The 27,642-nt window shown below is 46.8% G+C and overlaps 2 protein-coding genes across 15 annotated transcripts in view; one reads left to right on the forward strand and one right to left on the reverse strand.

Moving 5' to 3' along the window:
* Positions 1 to 18,315: 18,315 nt before the first annotated feature.
* LOC417507 lies at positions 18,316 to 26,563 on the reverse strand. Of its 7 annotated transcripts, XR_006931821.1 has the most exons (6): positions 26,310 to 26,563; positions 24,306 to 24,454; positions 23,434 to 23,896; positions 23,008 to 23,269; positions 22,668 to 22,854; positions 18,316 to 22,056 (listed from the first exon to the last, which is right to left on the reverse strand). XR_006931821.1 is itself a non-coding variant. In XM_015295998.4 (3 exons), exons 1-3 carry the CDS (start codon positions 24,452 to 24,454, stop codon positions 23,264 to 23,266), a joined length of 519 nt encoding a protein of 172 aa, XP_015151484.1. In that variant the 5' UTR covers positions 24,455 to 25,345; the 3' UTR covers positions 22,968 to 23,263. The 7 variants fall into 7 exon arrangements, 3 of the variants coding, with proteins under 3 accessions (XP_015151484.1, XP_015151483.2, XP_015151482.2); XR_006931820.1 differs by lacking the exon at positions 26,310 to 26,563 and having other exon boundaries at positions 18,316 to 22,854; positions 24,306 to 25,345; XR_003071303.3 differs by lacking the exon at positions 26,310 to 26,563 and having other exon boundaries at positions 23,008 to 23,896; positions 24,306 to 25,345.
* CUX1 (cut like homeobox 1) overlaps positions 26,044 to 27,642 on the forward strand; it is a 227,015-nt gene continuing 225,416 nt past the window's right edge. For 7 of the 8 annotated variants that reach the window (NM_001290201.2, XM_015295631.4, XM_015295633.4 and 4 more), the window contains exon 1: positions 26,044 to 26,124. In NM_001290201.2, the coding sequence (NP_001277130.1) occupies positions 26,062 to 26,124 (63 nt within the window). In that variant the 5' untranslated portion in view covers positions 26,044 to 26,061. Of the gene's footprint in view, positions 26,125 to 26,234; positions 26,833 to 27,642 lie in introns of those variants that run through there. The other variant, XM_046902273.1, reaches the window with a different exon arrangement.

Below are 27,642 nucleotides of genomic sequence, written 5' to 3' on the forward strand. Positions count from 1 at the left end.
CTTTATCTCTCTTCTTTGATGTGGCAGGACAAATTAATTGATAACAGAACCAGCCAAAGCAGATGTGGTCATGGCCTCCTGAACTGCCCTATTGCAAGGAAAGAGCCCAGCAACATCAAAGACAAAGGTCAGCCAGCATTCCCCAAGCATAAAAAGACAAATCATGACAGGCAAATAGCTCAGGATGCCATTGGGAAGGGGTTATTACCACAAAAGATGAAGTCTGGCACATGGCCACTACCCCAATCAGCTGGACTCAGTGGCTTCCCTTCTGTGCCATTTCTTTCTGTACCCAAAGGCACAGTTTTGACATAATATTTTTCTCTAAAAGTGATGGTTGCTTTGCCTGTGATGGCACAGGAGAGTAAAAACACAAAGCAAAATCCAAGGAGCAAGACAAAGCCCACAAAATGGAGTTAGAAAATTGTCTTCAGTTACTCTGAATGCTCTCGTAACCATGTCTTTTGGAACTAAGGTATCTATCCTCTCACTTGCTAATGAGACTAAAAAGATTTGGATTCTAGTCCCAGTTCTGCCATTTGGCTGTGTGCCTTGAGCAAGGCAGTTCCTCTTTTGTGTCTGAACCTCTCTGTAAAATGGAGGTGACAGAGACAGCCACTATGAGACCTCCAGCCCCACCAGGACTCCACATGATATGAGTATTTTTTATCTAGTATTGCTTGTTTCTACCGTTCCATTTACTATTCTCTCACCATTATCAATATGCTGATGCTTTCCTAACATGCTTCCTACCCATAAGAAAGATCTCAGAATTCACTGAACACAATGCACTCTTAGCAAAGTGCTGACTGCACAGCATTTCTCAGATTTAGTTTATTTGTTCCTTCTTTCTCCATCTGGGAACAGAAAAATATGTCTTTCAAACACTATGACCGTTAAAACAGAAACCCTCTCTGCCCCAGAGAGTGGTTTTCAGCTAACTTGGGGTGTGTGTTTTCTTTTTGACTATACTAATAAATTCCTTGTATTAAACCTTGCATCACCTCACAGCATCAGCATGGTATAGTGACATCAACATGCCACTGGGGTCTCTGATCACGTATGCCAGGATTTAAGCCAAGGCTTTAGCTACTTTTCTGCCATTCACGTGGGCAGAGCTGCTACACAGGACACACGCTATGCCGTAATCTCTGAATGCATTTCTTTTCACTGCAATAACACGATTCAGCAGGAGATCTTGGTGCACTCAGGCAGCCCTGGAGAGCTGCATAGCACTGGCTACCAGGAGATGCTCAGTTGTTCCACTTTTAAGTGTCCTTGTGCCCATTATAACATCGTAACAAAAATAACCTGAAGCGGGTATGTGTTCCCAGCAGGCATCAGTGATTCATAGCAAACTGTAAAAACCAATGCATGACATAGATAAAGGCATTTGAAGCCCCAAGACACAGTGCTGGTGTGTGGATGCACCCTGGACTACGTCACCAGCCAACAGAGGACTGGAAAAGCTTACCTCCCATAGTGTGCGACAGTAACACGGGGGGACAGGTCACATTCACAAGCAGCCAGATCCCGTCCTTATCCTGTGGGGAAACTGAAAGGAGAGAGCAGAAAGGCAGAAGAGCCCTGGGAGGCAGTCCAGACAATGTTCTCCAAAGGAACGTGGGACAGCTTTAATTGCGGTACCCAGGGCACTGCAGAAGCAGGGGGTGTTAGCTCTGTCCCTGCAGACCTGTGACTCTCTTGGGGAAGGGAATCTCTTGATCATGCCTGTTTGGTTTTCTGTGTTCGTTTCTGTTTGGTTAGTTTTGTGTCTTATTTTCTGGAGACAAGGACCAACTAGATTTTGTCCGTCTTTTCCAAAGAAGTCTTGTGGGCATAGAAAGTTACATGGCAGAGACAAGCTGGATGAAAGAGGTTAATAAAAGTGCCACAGAGGAAGAAGAAAGGAGTCAATGGGGTGTTTTTAGACATGAGAGAAGCTATACAATTTCAGACCTAAAACTGATCCTTACTGGTGTCAAGGGGAACACTCTCATTTACAAAACTGAGAATTGAACCCACTGAAGTTATTTCTGATTTAAACCCAGTATCAGTGCAGGAGAGTTAGACTCCACCTGCACAGTTCTGGTAGATCTGAGGAATAAGGGAACTGGGGAAATCTGTAGCTGCTGCTTCAATGTGGGGAGTGTGAGTATGCACACCAGGCAAACTGGTTGTGGGTCTTGGGGTGACCCTCACTCATCTGCCGGTTCCTTTTGCCTTGGATTCCCTGGCTGTCAGAGTGGGAAGTGACATTGACCCCCTTTTGGAAAGTGATGTGACAAGCACTAAGCGTTAGATTGTTAGACAGCTGGGGGAAGCATTGTGAGCTCTCTTGGAATTACAGATACAGAAACGAGGAAAGATTTTGTCAGCTGGATACAAGGACTAAAAAAAAAAGACATTCTGACATGCTATTGCTGCTGAAGTAACCTCCCTGGAGAGGTCTGGTGAGGGCATTTCTCAGTGCCCACTCTTTATCTGAACTCCTCCACAAGCCTCAATCCTAATCCAGCACAGCAGAGACTCATCCCATTGTGTTAAAATCAAATGTACTTACAGGTAAATGTCACTCTGCCATAAAAAGAAAGGAAACCACTTAACTTTCTGTTTCTTTGTCTACCTCCCTCAGTTCTTGTCAATTTACATTATTCATGACTAGCAGAGCTAACTTAAAATGTATCTTTCAATAGAATATAATGCAAACAGTTTTCTGTGTGGGTAGGGTAAAACAAAATAATAATTGCAAAACAAAATGGTGGTGCTTACAACAAAATATTATTTCCAAAAAAGATTTCTGTGGCAGAAATACATACTCTGGCAACAACGAAAAATACCAAGAAAGGAAAAATCTCTACTGGTGTATTTGATTCTATCAATGACACTGATGGTTTCATTGTCTAAATAAACATCGACTGTAGATAAGGTACGACCTGCAAAGTAAATTCTTAGATTGACAGGATAAAACAGATCAACTTTCTTCTGTCTTTGTGCCTCCTACCAGATACACAAGCAGACTTTCCGCTATGTGGGCACTCCAACTGCAAGCATCTGTCAGGATCATCTATTCTCGTAGCTCGGGTCTGGTAGTTTATGATAAACTGACAAAATTGCACCAGTCCATTGCAGATGCTTTTTCCTCTCTTTTCAGCAATAAGAGCACCTACAATTTTGACTTTAAAAGAACACTGCACTAGATAGCTTCATTCGGTGATTCAGGATAATGAACTATATTGTGTGTGTGTAGGTCTGTGCGTACACATCATATATGTGGAATTTAGTTAGAATGTAAACACGTAGCAATGCAGCCTCCCCATCTTAAATCAATGAGTGGAAAACCCGAAGTGAAGATTTCTGTGCTGCTCTCGCTAAGCTTCTGCTAGCTTTTCTGGCAGGTTTTTTCTGCCTTAAAAGTGAAGTAAGTGCTGTTGGATTAAGGTATTCAGTAAATCAGGCCCCAAAAGCTGTGTGAAACACAAAGAGGATACACAGGAGTATCTAACAAGTTAATTCAGGCTAACTCTACTGTCCAGAGCCAGAGCAATATTAAGATGATAGACTTGGCATAAAGTAGCTAAAGTAAAATCCCACCATAACTCACAGTGCTGAGCGAATCCAAAAGTCAGCTGACTGAATCCAGAAGATAAAGTGACAGGGATATATTCCCTCACAGCCCTAAGCAGCTTGCCCCACAGATCACAGTCCACATCATGACAAACTGCAAAGAAAAGCCATTAGTTTAAAAAAAAAAAAAAAAATCACCTGCAGAAATGATGGGATTGTGTTGCACTTTGGGAAAAATAATAACCTGCAACATCACCTGCCCGCCTCCACCACTCTGAAGGTGCCACTGTTAGGGCTGTTTTGGTAATATGCTTGTGCTGCAGGAGGTTTCTCCCATGTTATTAGAGTCCCGATGGACTCCTGTTTATACATCTTCCCCAGCACTATGGTGACCTTTTCTGCAGGGTGGAAATGCTTTCAGAAACTATTAATCTCTCCTCTGGAGTGGATAGAGAGGACCCGTGGAGAGAAAGGCTTCCACACTCTTCTTCATCCTTGTCAACAAAGATCAGAGCCAGGAAGTAGGTTTCTTGTTTGGCAATGCAGAGCAATAAGCGCAGAGCTATTACAGGGCAGGGCTCTGTAAAGATGAAGGGCTGAGGAACACGAAATGGAAAAACAATGCTGCTCAGTAAATATTGATAGATGTTCCCTGTACTCGCTCTACCTCTGTTGCACGGCGATCCCATCACCACTGCCTTTCACGCTGTCACTCTGTAGATGAGAACATTACTTCCCTTCACCTTCTGGCTGTTTAATTTAAAGCAGGCTTCTGCATTTGCTCTGAAAAGTGGAGAGGTGAGAGAAATGGTAGGAAACTTTCCACTCAAGACTTTCTGCTCAAGGACAGCAGCACAGACGTAACCCCAGCTTATTGCATGAGATGAGGTGAAAGGTTTTGTCAGTGTTGATCAGTGTTCATTTCAGCAGTACTGATTTCCCATTTTGGTAGAAAGATCAAGGGCTGAATGCTGAATGGCAGGAAGACTCCTTCTTCCCAGGAGATGATCACTGTGGGCCAGGCTGGAAGCACATTAGCCAGGTATTATAAGGGGAAGCAATGCTGAAACTCCCGCCGTGCCTGTTTGGCAGATAAATAAAGAATTTCAGGCTCTGGGGCAGACAGATCAGCAATAAATTCATATTAAGAAATGTCTGTGAGATTTGCTAACAAGACTTCAAGTACCTCAGGCAGAGACCACGGCCTTTCATGTGTTTATAAAGCATTTAACTAATGGAGCCCTGGTCCTGAACAGGGCAGTGACGCATTACTGCAATACAGGCAAGAACTGTTCAACAGTTCTGTGGGCATACAGGTGCAAAAGAGAACAGTATGAGTTCAACAGTACAGATTTGAAGCAGGCTTTGGTGCTAAGCGTTCTCTTCAGTGTTCTCTCCCTCCTCCTACCAAAAAAGGCAGCTGCTCCCCAGAGATAGCCAGACAGAGGGGTTTAAAGTCATGGAGGAAAGCCATGGGCTCAGCTGGAGTCTGGCTGCCATGAACTCTAGAATAAGTCTAGTTCCTGCTTTGCCACAAACATTTTTCTCAAGCAAAGGGGAGGAATTTGGGATGGGATTCTCTGAAAATGCCTAAACAACTTAAAAGCAAGAGGAGTGACTTCGATCATTGTGTGCTCATAAGCCTCTTGCTCTTAAAGCAGTGTTTCCTGCCTCTGAACAGCATCCATAAAACTGAAATGAAAATTCAGCATAGAAAGGTATTGCGAGGTAGAATTTGATGAGTTTTGCAGAGCACTGATGTGAGAGTTGAGTGTCAGTCTGTGATAGCAAGACAGAGGGAAAGTTATGTGGGGTGGAAGAACCAGCTCCTCTCACTAGATTGCTTTCAGACAGACACCTATGCTTTTGCCATGCAAAGTTGAGGTCCAACTCCCCATTCCCCAACTTCCTACCCCTCCCTGTCATAATGCCCTCCTACCTTCTGCCATCTTCTCTCTTTCAAATTAAGCAGGTTCAAATGTGGAAAATTCCCTTGGATGGGACATTCACTGAACTGTTTTGGGGTGGGCAGGACTGGAGTTTGGGATGCTGCCACATGCAAGAAGGGAAGCAGAGGAGCACATTACTGCTTAGAGTTTATAAGGACAGCAAATTTATCCTGGCTTCAGGAGGTCCTGCTTTCTCTGCCCCCTCTCCATCATAATTAGACACATCAAAGAGCTGATCTGTCATCGGGGATGGCAAGATGCCTAATAGTCATATTAGAAGGAGTCAAGCCCCAAGCGAACAAAGATCAAGAACATGATGGTGAATGTGGGGCGAGGGGGGGGGGGGGGAGATTAAAGTCTGTCTGTGGACCCCAAGGAAGCTAAAGTGATGGAAAGTGTACAAGCAAAGAAGAAAAGGCAATCAACCTTCCGATTAAAATCCCCAAGGATGAGAGTTTTGTCTGTGTTCGTATTAATCAAGGGTAAGAAATCAGACAACTCAATGAGACAGGAAAAATTGTGCTCAGAAGCAAAGGATGGGGAAGAGCTAGGGTCACTGGGGGATGGGCACGCACAGGAAGAAAGAAAACAATGACTAAAAATTTAACTACAAGGTGCTTGAAGGAAATAAAAATCTCCCCAGGTGCCGGGAGTGTTCTAAAGGCAAGACTGGCTTTACTCACCCCTCGACCTAAACAGCAGGCTTTCTTCAAAGTGGAGACCTACTCAAACATGCTTATGCAAAGAAGTTTTAAAGCTTTTATTGACAGCACTTAGCAACTATGGCTTTCCTGCACCTCAGCTTGCCTGGGGTGAACGTTGCATAGGTTGAAGTTCTTCCTCTGGTCAGGAACGCTGTCCCACAGCTCAGGGAGAGGCTGGCCGTGTGCTGGGGGTAGCGGAGGGAAGGGTTCCTGCTCACTTTCATTGCATCAGGAATTCTGCAGCAGCCCCTACCTCCTGCACCCGTAGGAGAGATCTCAGTCAAGCCCATGCTGATTAGCCTCAGGCAGTAGATGGTGTCAGTGTCAGAGCCAGGATTAAAACTCCCGTGGTTTTTGGCTGCCAGTCTGATGCTCAAATCACTAGACCACACCTCTCATTATAAAATAATTGTCTGATTTTCCCTTTGAAATCAAAGCTGTTTACAATTATATGGGAGAGAGCTAGAAAATGCAATCTGGGATGGTTCTGTTTAAAAGCATTTATTTGCACCTTTTTATGTAAAATTTCAGCTTAGACCATCTCTGTGCGTGCAGTTGTTAGGGTACTCTAATCCCTTATTTTGCCTTCAATTCGACAATAGGATTTCTTGCTCCTTTTGGAGAAACTCTCTACAGATTGAGATGAGTTCTTGTATTTTCATCTTCCTGAGAGCTGATTGTGAGGAATATAAAATGTTGATCTTTAAACACAACATAAATGTCTTCCCCTAAATGAGGAGGTGAAGATTTTTGGTAATGGATATCTTATCAATTCATGAGTGCTGTGTAAGACCAAGATTTTTTCTGAAATAATTCAAGACAAGCTTGTAACACCATACAAATAAGTGTTAAATATCTGTTTCTCTATGAATTGAGTAATTTTTTATAGTAAACTAATATTACTACTAATGAAATCGTAAAATGCTTAACAATTAAACACTCAGAAATAGTAGATTTCTATGTAGGCTAACAACCAAGTGCCATCAACTTCCATAAAAACCCACAGAACTACTCCAGCATTTCAGGTTGTGCAAGTGTCCAATGCTGACTGAATTAGACCTTATTTAGTAACAGGAGGGGACACCACCTTTGGAGGGTTTTAACACAGTTGCGTGGAAACTTATTGATTCTAATCATGTATCTGCTTTCTTATATGGAATTTCAGGGGAGGGTGGGGGTTATGTTTGATACTTCAGGCTTAAGCTAGATAATACTAACACCAGTGGGAGCCTTTCCTTTGAGTTTAAGGGGCTTTGGACTGGATCCTGGATACTTAAGGAGCTGTAGACAAGTCTGTATTGTAGTCAGCCTTCATATTTAGATGGTAATGTATATTGCTCACAGTTATTATGAAAATGATTCCAATTAGAGATACCAGATGCCATGATATGAGGTAAGCTAAAGAAGCTGTCTCTAGCTAAGGAATCACATCCAGACCTATCATTAACAAGAAAAGGCTGAAGCTGTTGATACTTCAGACACATAAATATTAGTCAGTAAAACCTGTGCAATATGTTCTCCCTAATATTCTAGAACTAAAACCAGCAAGATCATGCAAAAATGATATTTTCAATATTATTCTTCCTTCAGCTGCATTCCACTTTTCATGTAATACACTGTTTGTAGATAGACACATGTTAGTTCATTAAGATACCTATTTAACCAGACAATCAACACTGAGACGTATGTTCTCTGTGCAACGCCATTGAGTTAACACTGCTGTTGGGTCTTCAAAGTTCACTTTCCTGTGGAAATGGACTACAGATATGCATAGGTAGACTACAGACAAACGTTACACACAGAGGTAGATTTTCTTTCAGTGATTCAGTGTACTCAGTAACAAACAGAAAGCTGCCTAAAGAAGCGATGAGAAGAGGAAAAGTGAAAAGGAAGGGCAAATTTAAGCCCAAATAGTCAAAGTCCTGTGTATTTTTCTTATTATATCATATATACAGAAACAAAGGTGTTTTTTTCAAGTTCAGGAGGGCTTGGGTGGTGGCATGTACATAGCCTCATCTTCCTGGGTGGCATATGACAAATGTGTTGACACCAATCAGGATAACCACGTTTTGTTTTAGTGTTAAGCGTAATGATAATGATGTAACCTTAGATAGTGCTGTATTGTAATTACACAGTTGTGCCAGTTATTACATAGTTGTAACACAGATCAGCTTCTTGATCAGATATGCCCAGGAGCTTCTTTTGCTTTACTCCTAATGTAGGAACAGAAAACTAGATCCCTAATTAACTTTGATTGAACCGTGATTAGATAAGGAAGTGGGGCTAGTAGGCACCAAGCGGGCGGGGAAGTCAGCCCATATGTAGATATGGTAAGTGTGTAGGCACCATCCTGACTAGTCATAGGAAAGAGAAAGGAAACTCCCTTTTCAGGAATTGATACCTCCCGACAAGCACGAAGGAATTGGCCCAGACTAGCCCTCAGAAATTCAAGCAGCTCCTACCTTCCCCATCTAGCATTGCCCCCACCCCACAAGCAATTCACCTTGGGAACAGATAGATTTCTATCACTTTCTCCTGCCAGCGCAGAAGGGAATTTTAGAGAGAATTTAGTATAAAGCATAATTATTCCTAAGTACTCGTTTCTTAGTCTTTTTTTTTCCCTGCTAAAAGTGCTGAATTGTTAGTGCTCCACAAAGCCCCTCTGGCCTGTCTGAACAATCTCACCGAATATGTGATTTAATAATCGAGCGAATGAAGCCAGGCTTGGTTAACTGTCTGGTGGACAGCTGAAACCTAACAAGCAACAGATGCATCTGAGGAGAACACAGTAATAAATCCGATTATGAGACAGGAGATGCACAGATACCATCTCACTTTTCCAGAGCTGCAGTGGTCATTTTTTTTTTTTAATCCAAATGGTGTATTTGTTAATTATAGCACCAGAATATGAAACTTCAGTGTCGTAGAATACACACTATCCATTTTTTCAAGAGTAGAATTGCATAGAACTCAAATTTTTGCCGACCATGTTCGTTTTTCTAGGAATCCCTAATGATACAAATTCAACATAGCTCTAGGATGTGTAGTATCCCTTAAAACCTCCCTACTTCTAACCTAACTATTGAACAATAAATTGGGAAAGCTTGAGACACTCCGAAAACCTTTCTTAATCAACTAAGGATGACTTTTTCGTATGTGTTAGGCTGTCACGTTGATTCCTAACCTGTTTTACAGAGTGCTTTTTGCCTTAGCTCTGTAAAGAGTGTGAAGACATTTAGGATCACTGAACACAGAATATTAGGAAAGTGCAAGTACCACTCTGAACATGGAAAGGAGCATAAGCAATTATTTTGCAGAAGCATGAACATCTGAGCCCTGTTTTAGCACCGAATGTAATTACTGTTAAGTGAATCTCACATTGACTTCTGTGGCCATACCAAGCATGATACCCTTCTGAAAGATTTTAAGTTATCTTAAGTCCTTGGCCCAAATTGGGCTAATTGGCCCTTTGGGAGGGCAGAGGGGAAATCTCAGGAAAAAAGTACTTTAGTAACTAACCCATAACTATCCCATCTACAGAGTACTGCTCTGTAGACGATATCACACAGACTTTTCTAAGGCACTGAAATATTCTGTTGCATGTAATATCCAAATTTTAGTCATTCACACTTCAATATTATCTAGACAATCCCTTTTTTTTCCTATAGTGGCTGCAGACATACCCTCAAAGAGAAGTGTTTACATATCAAATATTAGGTTTCAAAGTTCTTCAGTATATTTATTGTCTGTGTGATGGAGAAAAGTCATGGCAAAAAAAAAAAAATTATTTAAAAATTAGAAAAATGTGCTTATTTCACTTTTGCAGAACTTGGGAATGGCTAGAGTCTCCTATTTTACATACATAATCATGTCATGAATACACAGTTAAGGATATAAACTGAACATGGACAGCTTGTGTGCAAGAGAGAGCTTTTCAGAAATGAATGAGTGAACTAAATGGAACCTGTCTGCAGGTTTGGCTGTAGTCAGTCCTACCACCTTGTTATCATCTAGGTGATGGAACCTCAGCATTTCCTAACTCCTACATTTTTCGTGCTTCCTAGCATGCCTTCTCCCTTCCAGCACCTTCCCAGTGTATAGGACAGATCACCCAGACCTGAACCTTTATCTCAAGCTACATTCAAACTTCGAAAAGAACCGAATCATCAGCTTCACAGATTGAGCAAATCACCAAGTATATGCCTAACCTGGAGCTGGTGAGCAGTAAGCGGTTGTTTCAGTTCAGGATATGCCTTCATGTTTTGCTGGATCAGAGGCAGTATTCTTAGGATTGAGCCACCTTTATGATTTTGCTGCTTTCAGAGCAAGGGAGGTAATAGTGACGTAGCATGAAAAGCATCCTGTAGATCATTTAGGAGTTTGTAATAGCCACAGAGACTCCAGTGCAAATAAACTATCTGATGATACTGATTTGGTTTCTGCTGAGTAGGACCTTAATAGTGTGAGGCTGAGATAACCAGCTCAGCCCCAACAGAGAGCTTGGCTCTACATTTGTCCCACTTCGCTCATATTCATTTCACACAGAAAAAACAGCTTAGCAGTTTTGCCTGCTTTACAGCCAGCAACACAGTGACAGAAAGCTGTAATAAATGGCAGAGAGAATGTGGCTTCCAGCATCTGAGCCTCTGAAAAAAAAATTACGTTTCATTTAGAGCTCCAAGGAAGGACTCTGTAAGTACAATGCTGGCTTTTTCTCTTTGCCATGGCCTGCAATTCTTTTGCCAGAACTGGCTTCTCTTTCTGCCTTAACAAATCATCACAATTTGGGCAAGTACTCCATTGACTGCCAATGCTGTGCTACCAATAATTCACCAGAATTGAGAAATTGTGCTTTCAGTCTGCACAGCTAAATTATCTCCTGCGTGCCTGGATCTGTTCAGTTCTGGATTACGTACTGGAAGCTCCATCCTACCCTGATACTGGGCACCATCGCTAGACTATGAGCACTACCGAGGATTTCAAAGTTAAGATAGCAAGTGAATATTTTTGGTTCACCTGGGGACACTGCTCTGCACCTTGGAAAAGGACTGGGGATTTGTATTAGCACCGTAGATCAGAAAGCAAAAGGAGTTGTTCACAATGTATTGTATTTTTAAGGCTTCTGTGCAATTTTGTGATTTTGATAAGTCAGCAGCAAAGAGCACCTTCTGCAAGATGCTGCACCAACACAGATTACAAAGGGTCCCTATTTAAGCAGTTGGTAAAATTAATGTAAAACAAGGTGTGATAAATGCAGAAGGATGGACTCGAGCACGAAACCAAAACTAGGGAGCAGCCTGTGACTGTAGTGATGCCTTCTTCTAGGAATCTTTTTGTGGGTGAGCGGTAGGTACAGCAAGGAGATGCTGCATAAAGCTGCAATGAAATTTGTCATGTTAGCCTTCATGCTTAGACCGAAACTTGTATTAACCTGGGAAATAATACAAATGCTATTAGAAAGCCCATTCTTGTAACATTTCTGACCCACTTCAGACTCCTTTTGCTAATGTGGGCAAGGACCTCTGTTCCCATGGCAGCCCATAATTTCCTGACTGAAACAGTTCAGCTGAGCTCTGAATGACACAGTCAGGCATTTGGATGCTTATCTTGCTTCCAAGTGTTCTGAGGTTCCTCATTTCTCACTTATTGCACAATGCCCCAATCTCACCGGGAAGGTGAGAACTGGATCAGAAAGAAATATAATTGCTTTTTTTTTATTAGCTTATGATACAGTCCCGCCCTTCTGTGTTGCCAGCTTACCCAGTTATTCACAAACGATGATATACATACAGGGAATTATATAATTATCAGCCTATAATTACAGGTATATAGATATGTGCATCCCCCTGGAGGAGAGCTGGGCTTGGCACATACCTGCTTGCACCTCTGGGTCTTTAGGGGATTCGTGCCCATTTTAAGTAGAAGATTATTTATTTATCAAATGCTTGAGACATTTTATGAAAAATGAACCCCAAAGAATCCTTTGATTCTTTTTAATAATGTTCATAAAGTATGTAACTGAACAAATCCAGGCATGCAGGAGCAAACTCACTTGCGCAGAGTGAAAGCAGGGAAGTTTCTCAATAGTAGTAAATTATCGGTAGCACAGCATTGGCAGTCAATGAAGAGTTTGCAGGAGCCATGCTGATTTGTTGAGGGAAGAGAAGATGCCAGTGTTGGCACAGTGATCAGAAGCCAATGTTGAGAAAGAGGAGTCGGCGCAGTATTTCTATAGACACCTTTTCTGAAAGCATTAGACAAGAATTAGTTTATCTTATGATGATGCTTTAATGCTGTAACCGTAGATAAACCCTACTGCCTTCCCACTATGTTTCAATGCCTCATTTTTGTCATTGGGGCAGATAGTGATTCTCAGCTGATATAAATCAGCAAAGCTCCACTGATTTTTAACAAAGCTGTGCCAGCTTCTGCGAGCTGAGGGTCTGCCTAGATGTTTCTCTGCTTGTAAAGCAAAGAATCCAGCAGGCAGAGCTGATGTAGGTTGGATATTTTTCTTGGCTTGTTTTTCTTTGTTCTGTCTTTCAGACGCTGCTCTCATTCATAACTGCTTGGATGCTTTCAAGCCGGCGTATGAGACTTATGGAGCCTGAGCTGGCTCCTACGATGGTGCAAATCTAGGGTAGTTCAATTTAAATCAAAAGCTTCACTCAGAGATATTGCAGAGCAGTTAAAGCAGCATACTCGTGGCAACTGCTCTGTAAATCTGATCAGGTGACCAGTATCTTTTCAAGAGTTTATTAGCAAACAAACAAACAAAAAGAATAATCGTGGCTGAGCAGAGCTGATTCCAATCCCTGAAAAACGGACTGAGCCTCTGCCAGAAATCAGCGGTAGACACTTGCTAATTACAGTTTATGGCCAGCTTACAAAGTTCAGGAAAGGAGAAGACTACCCCATTCAGATCCTCTTTCCCAGTCTGATGACATCATTCACATCATTATGTTGTGATATGCCAGATGGGAAAACTTGAGGTGGGGATGAAGTGAAAACCCGGTTACACCTTCTCTGCGGGCTATCTGCCTCTCCATCATTTTACAACATCACAGAGAGTCTCAGACAGTTTCACTCTGCATCCCCAGCTGGTTTGGACCAAACAGATAAATGCTGAACCATTAAGAGTCAATACGCTTCCACCGATGTGACAGGCTGTGCTGTACGCAGCTAACCGTAGTTTATTTAATTAATTTAAGCTCACTTGTATATTTAAATAGAAAGTGAAGGCAATAGCATAAACTCTGTAATTTCTATTCCCTAGGAAAAAAAAAAAAAAAAGCAGCCCTGCATCGAATGCTTATTGAAACTGAAACATATGTATTAACATATGGCAGAATTTCACTTACTGTATGTTTTAGTGCGGAGCTGATGAGGAAGGCATCTGTGCTGAGAGAGCCTGAATGGAGGCTCAGATAATGAGCAGAGCTCAAAAAATACACTCTGAAAGGTTGAGATGTGTCAAAGTGCCCTGCAGTTGATTTGTGGTAGAGCCAAAAGAATGTACTTAAGCTTCCATGCAGGTACATCGCTGTGCTTTGCTTTTTGCACGGAGACCCATCTGAGTCTTCGTGTGCCTCTTTGGGCGCCGCTTTGAATCACAGAACCATTAAGGTTGGAAAGACCACTCAGATCATCTGGTCCAACCATCAGCCCATGGCCTTGAGAGAAATGCTCTTGGAAAAAATATTTTCACACCAGAAATGCTGACACAACATCTGCCTGGAGTTTAGGGAAGTGTACTTTCAGTATCACTGCTTAACAAAGATATTATTAGAGAAGATCTTAAACGTCAAGCCCAAATCTGGGTCTTGATTTCAGATTCTCTGAGGAACAGCAGCTCTTTGGAGCTGAGATTGTGGTTTTGCACTTTCTGCAGACTTACAAACTGGTACAGCTGTAAACATTCTCTATCTTCACGCAAGAGAAAGCTTTCCCTGAAGATATTCTCATCCCAGTCATACAAACTTACATAAAGGGAGGTCTTTGGGTGTTCAGGATGAACCCCCGAACACTCTGAACATTAACCATTTCTCCTGCACGCCGTGATGTGGTGCTTCAGCAAGCTGCATAAAGACTCCCAGAGGCTCTTGCTGCCAAGTACTGATATTGCTAATGGGCACTACAAAGCCACATTGTTCTGCGCCTACTTACTGGAAGCAAGATATGAGGATACCAAGTGTAATTACTTTACTGCCTTAAGGATAGAAGTCTTTCTTTCTGATTTGACCACAGCTGAACATCTGCAACGCTCAACCACAGTTTACCTGGCTCCCAGGAGGTGCTTTCAAAGCACCCAGTAGCTGCCTGGTGACCCAAAAGAAAGTTTACCACCTACTCACAAATCCTCCTTTGGAAGTACTGCACCTCCTATAAAAACAAGGAATCTTAATCTTCCGCAGGGCACGGGCCACAAATTAAGTGTGCAAACTGCTTGTGCACTTCTGTACAAAGAAATCGTGGCTTTCATATGAAGCTGTACTCCAGAGATTATTCCTTCTCCATAACTGTACTCCCCTGAGTATACGCCATTGCCTATACTACATTGACTGTACTCCATCGAGTATATATATCCTTCTCTATAACCATACTTCATAACATAACTCCAGTGAGACTATGGAAAAGTATTTAACGCATTTACATTGCTTTTTCTGGAAGTCTGCATGGAAATCAAGTAAGTTGGGAATACTCAGAAGTTTATTTCCCAGAAGTACTGAAGAGAGTGATGCAGGGAAGGCATCGCTGTGTACAAACCATACTTCTCTTTTCTGAGAAGGTCCAAATCTGTCATATTTCTGTTATTAGCTGTACTGAGGGGCTGCACCCATGGCGTGGAATGGTTCTTGCCATCACGAGATTTCAGTTTGTGGCCCTAGAACAGGAATATTTTTCTTCTATTTATTGAACTCCACCCAGGTACAAGTTTCTCCTTGACAGGAAGGACAGGTTGTATAATTAGGGGCAAAACCAAACTAAATACAAAGGGATGTCTCAGTTCTGCAGGGTAAATGCTGACGTGCGTACGTCCCGGCTGCAGTGCAAGCCTACTGAATCCCCTTTGGCTGCAGAAGATGGCATTACTCCCACTGCTCTGCTCAGTCTCTGTGCTGCAGCTCACCTCTCACCGTAGCATAACAGGGAGGAGAGGAGGTACCTGCCGGTGTCTTTGAGACAAAATGGAGATGAGTAATTTCTCCTCTTTGAAGATGGGTTTGTGCTGAGAGCCCAGAAGTTACATTGAAGTGGCTGATGCTATTTGGGGGATAAGGGGTAGCCTTTGGCAGCAGACAGCTGAAAGTTGTGTCATCTTTAGCCTGTTAGCACCTTGAAGAAGCCCCTGACTTAAATCCATCGTGACTGAGAAAAGGGCAAAATAGACTATGCATGCATACAGTCATGTGAACACATATTTAAATGTTGGTTCAGGTGTCTAAATAATGCTGTGAATGGAGTTTTGGTGTTTTGCTCTAAGTGAGGCAGAACCACTCGGCTTGGCCTGGATGCTGAGCTTGGCTCTCCCAAGCCCCAGCCCACCATTTCAATCACAGGGCTATTAGTCTTTCTGAGTATGGATTTGTCAATCCCCTATGTCTTTTCCATCATCTCTAAACTTGAGTGACTCCTATGACTAATGTGATTGTAAGTCATAAAACATTAAGTTATGACACAATCAAATCAAAGCCAAGAAATTCATAGTTAGGGTGTAGGCTACATTCTTAACTCAAAACCAGAAAAGCAGCATTACAGGATAAACAAAAGGATGAAATGTCAGCCCTCATTTTTCATTTTTGGGCTCTTATCAGTTTGTATCAATTTAAGCCTTTTTAAAATATGTAATTTCTTTGACTTACTTTTTCCCTCTAGGAACTGAAAATTATTCTGCTTTGAGGTCTGGAACCTGCCATACAATAAACACTACTTAATTGGGACATGCTTAATAGGGATGGCCACTTTAATGGGACATCTCCTAGGGAACCTATTTATGTTAATGAGACTGAATGACAATGGCTGTGTCTTAAGTGGGGCAACAAAAGGAAAGGAACTCCACTGCACAGGGATGCACTCAGCTGTTACCACATTGTTAAGTGTTCAACCAGGTGTTAAATAGGTATCAGATTCTGAGCTTCCATATTTTAATTCAAGAAGGAGAAATTAAAATCTACCTCATGATGAAACGTGGTGTTGTTTGTATAGTGCATTTAGTACAAAGAAAGGGCCAGGCTGTTCTCAGCTGTGCCAGAGATGGAGGTTCTCTTCACCAAAGAGCTGAAATAACTTTTCTCTAAGCATGGAACTACCATAGATTGAATTTGTTCAGATTCATTCCAAAAGCTAGAAATAACCTCCATCTATCCTAATTGTCAGCCTTACATTTTACCCCCTCCCCTCAAATCCTTCCACTTCTGTACTTAGGACAGTAAGATGGAAGCAATAAAATACAAATAGAAAAGCTTTTAAAACCTAAGTGATCCTTTCTCAGTCTTAAAACCCCCTAAGAAACGATGTCTGAAGACTTCCAGGAGCTTCCAGAAGCCTGTAAGCCATTTGGAAGGTTATTCCCCTCCTAAAGATCCTTCGTGTTCTGCGGTTGCCACTGAAGATGCGTATGCTTGTTTGTAGGGGTGAACAGGAGACCGTGCTAAGAAGTTGTCTTAAAAACAAAAATCCCATCTCAGATGGCAGCAATATGAATCTGGGGACTCTCCCAGGCAAACCAAGACATCTGATTATGCCATTGTATCCTGTTTGGCAAAAGAGAGAGTGAAGGAAAGTGATAGACATGAGGGGCAGATGGAGTTTGCCTAATGTGTCTGTTCTTTTCTTCGCTGCCTTTTCAATTTAAGAATGTAGCAAAATAGCAGCTGCTCATAATTTCATGAATCAAGAAGTATGTAAATTTCAGCTACAAAATTTGTTGCATAGTTAGACACACACACAAAAAGAAGGGGGAAAAAAAGGGAAAAAGATCTTGCTTGCATCTACAGCTTTCTTAATCTCGCATGCAAATTTAGCTTTCAGGCCTGGTTCTCCTCTTGTTTCAACCAAGAGCAGTTCAATCAGTTTTGTTGCTGTCACAGAGGGCAAACACTGGGATAATCCTGCTGTAAGGATGCCGCTAGTCTCTGCTTGTTGCCCTAACACTTGCCTGGAAGGGTGAGCCAGGATCCTTCCATGCCCCTGAGCCAAGAGGGGTTTGTGCCTCTGCTTCCAGGCTGCAGGTGGAGGTGAGGGATGGGACGGGAATGGCTCCGCAGTGGGAATGGGAATGGGAGCGGCTGGTAATGGGAATGGCTCCACAGTAGCCATGGTGGTGTACTGCTCTACCTGAGGATGCTGACGGCCTCTTAGGTTGAGATGGAACTCGTGCACCTCGTATTTCAATCCTTAGCAGCCTCTGAATAAAAGGATGGAAAAAGTGACTTGAAATGTATCATCCAAATGTACGAAAGAAAGAGCTGGGGATCAGGGCCTCCATATACTATACAGCTGGTTCTAGTTTTCAGACAAGATTTACTAAACACATGTAAACCGTGCATATCTGTTTGAATACTTTTTGTGCAAATAACTTCCTCTGTGGTCAAGCTGTTCCTTTCAGATCCAGGCTGCAGATCTGTGCTTTCTACTCACCGCTTTTTTACCCTTGGATTTCCACCAGTATCAGTTCACACTCAGAGTACGAAACTGTGAAGAGCGGAGCTGAGTTTGGCAGCACGAGTCGGGAGAATTTACAACGTGAAACTCAGAGCAAACTCATGATAAAGGGCAGAAATCAGCGCTGGCTGAGCTCCATCCCAGTCAGTGGGCCAGATCCTGAGCAGCTATAAACAGACACAGCGCTGCGTATTTCATAGCAACTGCAGAGCTCGTGTCGTTCAGCCCAACAGCCTCTTGCATGGAGGCAGAGTTTGACCGATTCTGGTGGGGTTCCTCCTGATTTATACCCCTGAGCGAGAGAGCTGAGCGCTGGTCTGTCCTCACCAATTAAAGCTGCCCCACACTTACGTCTGCTGAGTGTCACAGATTTCAAACTTTAAACGCAAAGCAACAGCCGAAGCTGGATATAAAAAAGCAGGAGGGCAGAGTTTTATGATCAATGTTTTATTGGAATCATATAAAAAAGCATTTCACATATTTCACAGAGGCATTTTATGTGCAAATTTAATATAAATCCTTTTCCTGTTAAACTCTTAAGTGATCTGTGCCTTTCGGTATATAAAGCAACGTATAGGACAACTATGAACAAGTTTATTAAAGCAGCTCGGGTTCCTGTTGACATCACCAACCACACAAGTGCTTGCTCAGGGTTGGTGCGATCTTATCAGCCTCTCCTTACATTTCAGGTTACCTCCTTGTTCATTTTCCCAATATATCTTTCATTGCTACAAGAATTCAACTCATGGGCAGATCTCTAAGATAAATCTACTTGTCTGCTTTGGGAATATGGCTCTAGTTCTAATTTTGCAGACTTCGTTCAGGCAATACTCCCTTTGACTTCAGGGATTTTTGCCTGAGTAATCCTTTCAGAATTGGACTCTCCGTGATTTTCATTTACTTAACAACTTGGCATTACATCTGTAAAATATTAGCCCAGTAATGTGAAATATCAAATTAGATTTATGTATTAATCTAATCTATATATGAAGCTTGATAGTCAGCGCTGTTACACCGCGTCATTGCAATTCCAGCCGTTCTGTGTCACTTCAGATTTACACCGATGCTGGAAGGGAAATAGAAATGGGGGGGTTGTAGGTCAAATTCAGCAACCCACGTGTGACCAAATCACAGAACATCCGGAGCTGGAAGAGACCCACCAGCACCACTGAGGCCAACTCCTGGCTCTGCGTAGGACTGCCTAGAAGTGAATCAGACGTCTGAGAAAGTCCAACGTTTTGTCAAAAATCTTCTAAGAATTTCAATTTTCGGAGAAACCAGACAAACAATTTCTGTCAGTCACACACGGAGAGCAGACAAAAACGCTAATTAGAACCCATCAGCCAAACAATAAGATATTTAAAAAGAATAAAAGGTCAAAATAAATATCTGGAGCGCAGCGCATTCTCTGGGAATCCTTGATAAAGACAAATCAGCGATTATTTCTTTTCTGTGCGGCAGTTGAGGCCTGAAAAGTTCCCCCCAAAATTACTCTTTCGTACATGCTGATGAACTGCACTTATAAACACTTCACGTGATGAAGTTAGACGTGCTTCCTCCCGGCTGGCTGCCCTCGAACATTCTCCTTCTTGCAGTTTTTAAATGTTTTAATATAATCCTTCCATGAAAACAGGTCTTACATGCACGGCCCGGAGCCAGCAGCCGGCCCCACACAGCAGCACATTTAGGAACGTATTAAACTAAAGTTTTGTGTGAGCTCGGGTACTATTAAAAACTGGAGACTTGGAGGCAGCCCACCAATACACTGCTCTGATCCCTTAAGCCATTTACCTCTTCTCTTTGTGAATGGTTTCAATTTGTTTTACTCTTGGGCCAAATCCAGCTGGTTATTTACAGAAAGAACACAACAAGATGCGTCGGCCGAGGTCTGCACCAGCCTACCCCCAAGGACATGCACAGCAATCCCATGGGCTCCCATGTAACTCCTCTGGATTCACATCAGGTTAAAGCTTCCATCCAGGACAAGGCCAAGCAGTGCAAATAAGGGCCAGGTGTACACGTGGAGAATTGTGACCTGAATGAGACTGGATCTATTTATTCAAAAGCAAAAGGTAATTTTAAAATACATTTACTTTTTCTTTCTTTTTTTTCCTTTTTGGTAATCCATCACCACCCAAACACCAAGCAGGAAGTGAAGCAATGCCAAGGGAAAAACAATCAACTTCTTTCCTACGCGTTACAGAATGAATACAATCCTGATCTGCTGTCTTTAGCACGTGGGTTCATTTTCAGGTGTACCATTTCCCCTAGGGATATCCACCTCCTAAACATGGCCTTCCTATAGCACATTGGCACAGGACTGGTGCTGAGCTGGTGGTGTGTTGCGTCTCCCATTCACTTGGCTGAGTCTCATACGAGAGAGAGTGGCACAAAAAGCTGAGCAGCAGCTTTGTGTGCGCTCTGTGCTGAGGCAGGAACCCCATGCACTCCCCACGAGGAGGTTCTCCACAGCAAAATATTTACTACACTGTGCCAGTATATGGAGGCTGCAGTGAACTTATGGCTCCCTCGAAGGGTCTCTATTTTCTCCCTTTCTGCATTAATCCACAGTTACTGCTTCTCCTACCCCGGCGTTCGGGTCCAACAGCGCCAAGCACAGTTGTGTCTGCAGCGAATCACAGTTGTTCCAAGCAAGTCACAGTCGTGTTTCTAAGAAAAGATGCGCTTCCCCAAATGAAATCACACACGTTATTTGAAGACAAACCACCTCAACCATCCTAAACATCCTGTGCTGCGACCAATGCAGCTCCCAGCCAGTGCTGCGGGGTTTTGTTTCGCACCGGATGAGGCTGTCTGTCTGCCTCGCTATCCGCCCATCTCCGCACACACCTGTCTCTCCGGCCCCGCACACCCGTCTGCCTCCCATCTCCCGTCGCTGCGTGTTGCAACAGGGCCTGGTGTGGCTGCCTCTCCCTGAGCACTGCAGGGCTGAGCCAGCAGCACCGGACCCGGTGCCACCCCTGGACCACCCTTGGCAGGGTTAGCAGGAGGAGGGGGAGGCAGTGCCTGGCTGGGGGGGAGTGTGGGGACCTGCCCTTCTTCCCAGTGGGAGAGGGAGCTGCCACGATTGGAAGTGCAAGAACAACCTTTCTTCTCTCTTTGTTTCCAAGATAGCATCAGCTGTACGCTTACCCGCTTTATTGGCCCTATCGGGAAGTGAATGAAAGGGAAACTGGTAGGGGAGGGAGTGCCCCCTCAGCTGTCTCAGGTACTCATCTCTCCATCGCCTGCTTGCAGCTTCCCTCTTCTGACCTCACAGCCACCACGAGATCTGTATCTCCTGATGACCACAGGTGTCACACAGAATGGAGGAACTGCGGGGAGATTCAGTGAATGGCACGAAGGGAGCGGTGACAGCAGCTGAGCACAGCTCCCAGCCCCAGCTCCAGCACTAACCCAGCGCTCCCACCGTGGGGGAATGGCACAAAGTAAGGAGCATCATCAGCGTGGCTCAGAAAGCAGGAAGGGATTTTGTTTATTGGTTTCCGATTTTTATTCTTAAATAATATGGAAAATACTGAAGATCTACAAGAGGAGAAGCAAGAGCTGAGGAGCAGCAAGAGTTGAGGAATAGCAAGAGTTGAGGAGCAGCAATGGTTGGATAACACAGAAAAAGATGCGTAAAAAAAAATGAAAGAAAGTGTGAAGAAGAAGTAAATAAGTGGAAAGTTCCAGGAGTGAGGAAAAAAGGTTGGAATTTTGCCCATCCAGAACAGGCACGTGCAGGCTCACCCCAGCAGAACGCTGCCTCCAATATCGCCCTGCATACGGGGTGAAGCTCAACCAGGCAAGGGTAATGCCTACAATGAAAGCTGGCACAAACCACATACTTATTGGATTCAGTGTGAAACTGTTCTTCACTGCCAGCTGCAGGGAGTAGATGATCTGATAGGTCCTTTTATTCTCTAATTCTTTTGATTGCCTATGGGTATTGTTATTGCTTATGTTGGCCAAAACCTGACCATGCATCTGGATAGAATGCACTGTAAGAAAACCAGTTATTTGACAGAAATACTGCAGATGTGTCCAGTCTGGGAAGGCAGACTCCATTCACTGTGCACATCGATGCTGTTTGTTCTTTTGGGGTCTTCAGTAACATCTACGGCGCACGGCAAAGAATACCACTACGATGTCATCACATGCCTTTGTTGCTGTGGGTTAATCCACAAATTCTCAATGAAGATCTGTTGTGGGTTATGCTGAATGCTTATGAATGTCTTCAGAGCTAATGAGCAAGCAACCACACTGCCCAAATTTGCTTCGCTTTTAATTGTGGCCGTTTTCCCTGCCCTCTGTAAGAACTGCTTTCTTCTCTTCCACCTACCTGAGCCTCTGTAGTGCTCAAAGGATTTCACATTTGGATCATGTGTGCTACCCTGTACATGATTTGTGCAAAAACTTCCCCAAAGTACCAAACAAGATGGGAACCCCCACAGTGATTCCAAGCATCCCGGATGAGAACAGGAGCCCAGCCAGGTGAGAGTGCTGTCTGCCACTGCCCTCGGGTGGGCACCCAGGGAAGGCTGCAGTGCCCTCCGCCTTCCATCCCTCTGCAGCTCAGGGGGTTCCTGAGCCTGCACAGATCACCATGGATTGCTGGCCAAATTTTCTGCAATTTATGTGCTGCAAAACCTCTGGCTGTTACAGGACATAAATCAGTGGAGTCATCGACAATAATTGGAAAAAAAAAATCTGTGATGTTAAAGGCATAATATGAATCTTGATCTTAATCTGGGCTAAATCTCTCAGCAACATAAATTACCTGTCTGCTTGGCTAGCTCTGTTCTCTGCGGTCCCTCTGGAGTCTGACTATGCAATGGGCACGGTGTAACACGATGGATGGAACAAGGCTCACTGTGCTCTCAAATCCAGCTGAAGAGTGGCAGAATGATGTGTTCAGACTGGAGAGGGACGGGATTTGGGATGAGTTCCTCTCTGCTTTTCATGTTCTGGACAACGACACATGAAGCACAACAAGTCCAGTTGCTACTGATGGTCTAATGCAAGTGGCAAAGCAACTGTGCTAGTTAAATATCTGTATTAGTGACATCTTATAGCGCAGTGACATTAATAAGAAATGAAATTTAATTAAACACTTGTACCTAAAATCGTAGAATCACAGAACAGTTTGAGTTGGAAGGGACACCCAGAGGCCATCTGGTTCCACTGCCTGCAGTGCACACGGACACCCACAGGTCCATCAGGGCTCACAGCCCTCCAGCCTGACCCTGGGGCTCTGCAGGGATGGGCACCACTCTCTGAGCAGTCTGTGCAGTGCCTCTCCACCCCAATGGTAAAAAACTTCCATATATCCAATCTTAATCCCCCTCTGTGAGCTTGGTAAGGGTGTCTGTGTGGCTACACCTGGAAGAAAAGGAAAAAGAAACCTTGTAGGTAACACACCTACAACTGAAGGGTTGCAACGGCCATCATTTTAGATTTAAACTTCAAGTGCACTGTGCTTACTTTTGCAGAACTCGGTTAATGCGCGTTGAGAGAAGTTAGCATTTACACAGATCAAATCTAACCTTAAGGAAGCCTGCCTCAAACGAGCACACAGAGCTGATTTCTGAAAACATCATAATCTGAGGAAACTTTATCCCCACCGGCTGCTTGCCAGGGCGCACCGACAGCCCGGCTCCTTCTTCCCTCTCGGCCAGGTACGGTCCAGCAGAAACACGGCGCAGATCACCACTGCTCTGCAGGGCTCTGAGCCCCGCAGGACGGCATGGAATGCAGCGCTTCCAGAAAGCAGAGCCGGCAGGAGAGACCTCCTTGGGTGAACGGCAACGGCAGGCGAGGCACTGATCCTGCCCTGCAGCCAGCAGGAGCACCGGGCGCCCAGCAGCCGGCTGCCGGCCCACCGTTCCCAGCACATCCCCAGTTCGGCCACACCGTGTGCCCCTCTTCACCACCGCGCTGCTGAAACACGTCGGGATCCAGCACAGAGCTGCTCTGTCAGACTGGCAGCAAGGAGACAGGATGGAGCTCCTGCAAAAAAAAAAAAGAAAAAAAAAAGAAAAAAAAAGACTGCAATGATGTTAAAAATATCGTAAAATGTTATTTATCTCAGGATACATTTGTTACCCCATATGACAATCATTCACGTTTCTCGACAGATATAAACCTCTGCTTAACACATTAGTATCGTAAATATTATCAGATATAACACTGTAATTTAATACCGACCAAATGCATTTTAAAATATTACTCAATTTAAAACTTTGGATTTTAACCAGATGTGTTTCCAGAAAGCGGTTCGGGTCAGATGCCTTTTTCTTTCCCTTTCTCTGTGCGTGTGCGTTCAAAGCGGAGCGTTACGCTGTGATTTATTGCGCCTCGACTGCGTGCCCCCAACCCAAAGCAGCGCCGCGGTACTTCATCCTTGAGGCACACACACCTGCAGCCCAAACTAACAAGAGAAAACATCTCCATGGCACGGCAGGAGCCTTTGAAATGTCTCTTTGCAGTTGCCTGGACACAGAACAGACTGGTAGAACGGGGAGGCAGCGGATGAAGGGTGAAGGCAGCAACTCCGGCCTCTTTCATCTAGAAAAGGGGGACCACGGAGAGATTAGAGGAGAGGATTTTGATTAGATCACTGGAATGTGAAATGATGCTTCCCGGGATTCAAATCCTATTTTAGCGCTACCAAACCCGTCACGTCGTTAGCCGGGCTCCGGAGGGCTGCACAGCTCCGTCCCCGCGGACGTCCATCAGGCTGTGCCACGGGGCCCCCGAGCCTCCGTGCCCCCCACACCGCAGGACCCGGCCGTGGCTGCGCTGAGCAGCCAGCAGCCCCACGAGCGCTGCGCTTCGGGAGCCGCGGGGTTCCGTCTCCGGGCATCAGCCGCACGTGCCCGGCGCCGTCGGCTGTGCGCTCGGCGGGCGCAGGCCTGGAGCGTCCCCACCCAGTGCCATTGGTCACGGCCACGCCGCGGCCAGCCTGCGATTTGAAGGTCTGTAGTTGCCGGGTTGATCATTACGTGCGACTCATTAACATAAAACCCGCCATCGCGATTAGTATCTTTGTGAGCAGCAGCCTCGGCAAAAAGTGGAAATGGAGGCAGAAACGGCCGCGCTGCTCCCAGGGAGGACGGCGACGGGAAACGATCGGCGGCGATTGCACGGCGCTGCCTGAGCCGTAACTTCAGCGGTGACGGACGGGGCCATTTTCGAGCAGTCCGTCCGCCGCCCGGAGCGAGCAGCGCGTGCACCCGGCGATCAAAGCCGGCGTGAGCACAAACCGACGCTCACTCACCCGGGGGAAGACGCATTTATTTTCCCCTTGCACACACACAGTGCAAAACAGCGCCGGGAGCACAGAGTGGGGCTGAGCTGGGACACGGGCTGGGAGCGCAGTGCAGGGGATGGGAGCACCGTGTAGGGGATGGAGAGTATAGGGCCGGGGGTGGGAGCGCCGTGAAGGGCCGACCCGGGCGGACAGGTACAGCTCTGCCCGTTCCCTGCCAGGAAATGGGCTTTGGGGGCTGCTGTATTTGCGGGCTGTGCGCGCAGAGATGCGCCTGGCAGAGCGCTCCGTGCTGTTCAGGAGAGGAGCGAGGAGAACGCTGCTATCTGTAGGACGCATCTTTCAGCACAACATAACTTCTCTCACCTTTTTAACCCCCCTTTTCTATAGATGTACCGCATTTCCCGGCCCTCCCCGAGCAGCGCCCCGCGGCGCCGACCCCCCGTTTCCCCGCACCCCCCCGCAGCGCAGACCCGCTCCCCCCCAGCACGCCGCGAAGCAGACGCCCCCCGGCACTTTCTTCCCCTCGCCGTTTCCCTCCCATCCTCCCCCCTGTCGCCGCACTCCGCGCTGTGGGGCAGCAGCACCGGGCGCTCGGCGCCGTGCCCCCCCCCCCCCCCTTCCCCACGGCCCGGGCTCGGCCCCCGCGGGCGCTGCGGGGGGGGACACCGGGAGCGCTCCGGAGCGCCGCCCCCCCCCCCCGCACCCCCCCGCGCTGACTCCGCGTTCCGGGCGGCGCGGCTCCAGGCCGGGATTTGGGCGCTCCCCGCCGCCGCCCTCCCCTCGCCCCCCCGCCCCTCCTCCCCCCTCCCTCTCTCCCTCCCTCCCCCTCCCTCCCGGCTCCGAACTCCAGCCCCTCTCTCTCTCTCTATCAGCCGCTCACTCTGTCTCAATATGTCTCAAGATGGCGGCCAATGTGGGATCGATGTTTCAATATTGGAAGCGCTTTGATTTACAGCAGCTGCAGGTCAGGCTCCCCCGCTCGCCGCACCGGCCGGGCCGCGCCGCCGGACCCCCCCCCCCCCCTCCCCTTCTCCGCCTTCCCTCGGGCCCGGCCTCCCCCCCTCCTCCTCCCGCTGCCGGCCCCGCCGCCTGCAGGGAACCCCCGCTCCGCCCGGCCGCGCCGCGCCGCTCCCTCCGCCCCCCCCGCACCGATCGGCGCCCCCATCGGACATCGATCCCCTTTGTTCAATTCATCGATCGGCCCAAGATGGCGCCGGAGCCGGCGCTGCCGTGCCGGGGCCGTCGCCGCTTCGCCCCGCTCCGTCCCGGGGCTGCGCTCCGCCGCTCCCCGCGGCCGAACCGCGCGGGGCCGCGCGCTGCCACCGCTCCGAGCGCTCTCCTTCTCCCCCCCCGCCCTCCTCCTCCTCCTCTCCCTCCGTCCCTCCCGCGGCGGCCGGGGAAAGTTTCCCGAGTGCCGGGACTTTGTGTGCGCGGGGGCGCGGGGCGGCGGGGGCCGGGGGGGCGCTCTAACGCCGGACGCGTCCGCGGCGCCGCGGGCGGCCCCGGGGTGCCGGCACCGGGCGGGGGGGACCCGCCGAGCGGCGCCGGGAGGGGGGGCGGCACCGGGGGGGGGCGGCGGCGCGGGGCGCTCCGGCGGAAGCGCGGAGTGCGGCGGGGGCCGAGCGGCGGCCGCGGCCCCGCGGGAGTCGGGGGACGGCGGCGGGGCCCTCAGGTGCGGCGGGAGGGAGCGCCGTCCCCTTCTGCCGCCGCCGCCGTATTGTCGCTGCGGAGGCCGCGCGGGGAGGCGGACTTGGCCGAACTTTCCCCGCTCGGAAGGGCGCTCGGCGGTACCGGGCGGAGCGGGGAGAGAGAGAGGCGGATGTGGAGCGGGATGAAAGAGAAGGGGTTACGTCGGGATGCGTTTCGGCGGGGGCCGCGCGGCGGAGTTGTGCCGGAGCGGCGCGGGGACGGAAACGCCGCGCGGGACCCGAAGGGCAGCGCCGCACGGGCGGTTCGGGCCGGGGTGCGCCGGGCGGTGCGGCGTGTCGGCAAACCGTGCGGTGCAGCGCGGCGATGGACCGTTCTGTTCTGTTCTGAGTAAAGGAAGGGGGGGGGGGGGAGAAAAAAAAAGCTGGCTTTTCTCGGGGTTTAATTTCTGTGCGCGCTGTAAAACCTGTTGTGGAGCGTCGCGCTGTGACGCCGGGTGACGCCAGCGTTGGGCTCTCGGCTGCCCGCGTTGCGGCCCTGCGCGGCCAACGGCGCACAGAGCCCCGCAGTGACCGCAGAGCGCCGCTCCGCCCGCGCAGAGCAGTTAATTTGTCTCAAATTGGCCTTTTTTCCCTTTAATTATCCGCCCGTCCGCGCAGAGGCAGCGCGGTGTTTCCTCCCGCTTGCAGGTGAAGCGCTGTGCTGCCAACGCTGTCAGTGTGAGGTTCGGTCTTAGGGAGCTGTGTGTGCCCCCCCCCCCTTCATTTACAGCAGTGTATTTCAAGGGCAGTGACGGAAGGCCGGAGCCGCTTTCCCTGTGATCTCTGCCCCGCTC

This window comes from Gallus gallus, chromosome 19 (genome assembly GCF_016699485.2).
Source record: "Gallus gallus isolate bGalGal1 chromosome 19, bGalGal1.mat.broiler.GRCg7b, whole genome shotgun sequence".
Classification (NCBI taxonomy): domain Eukaryota; kingdom Metazoa; phylum Chordata; class Aves; order Galliformes; family Phasianidae; genus Gallus; species Gallus gallus.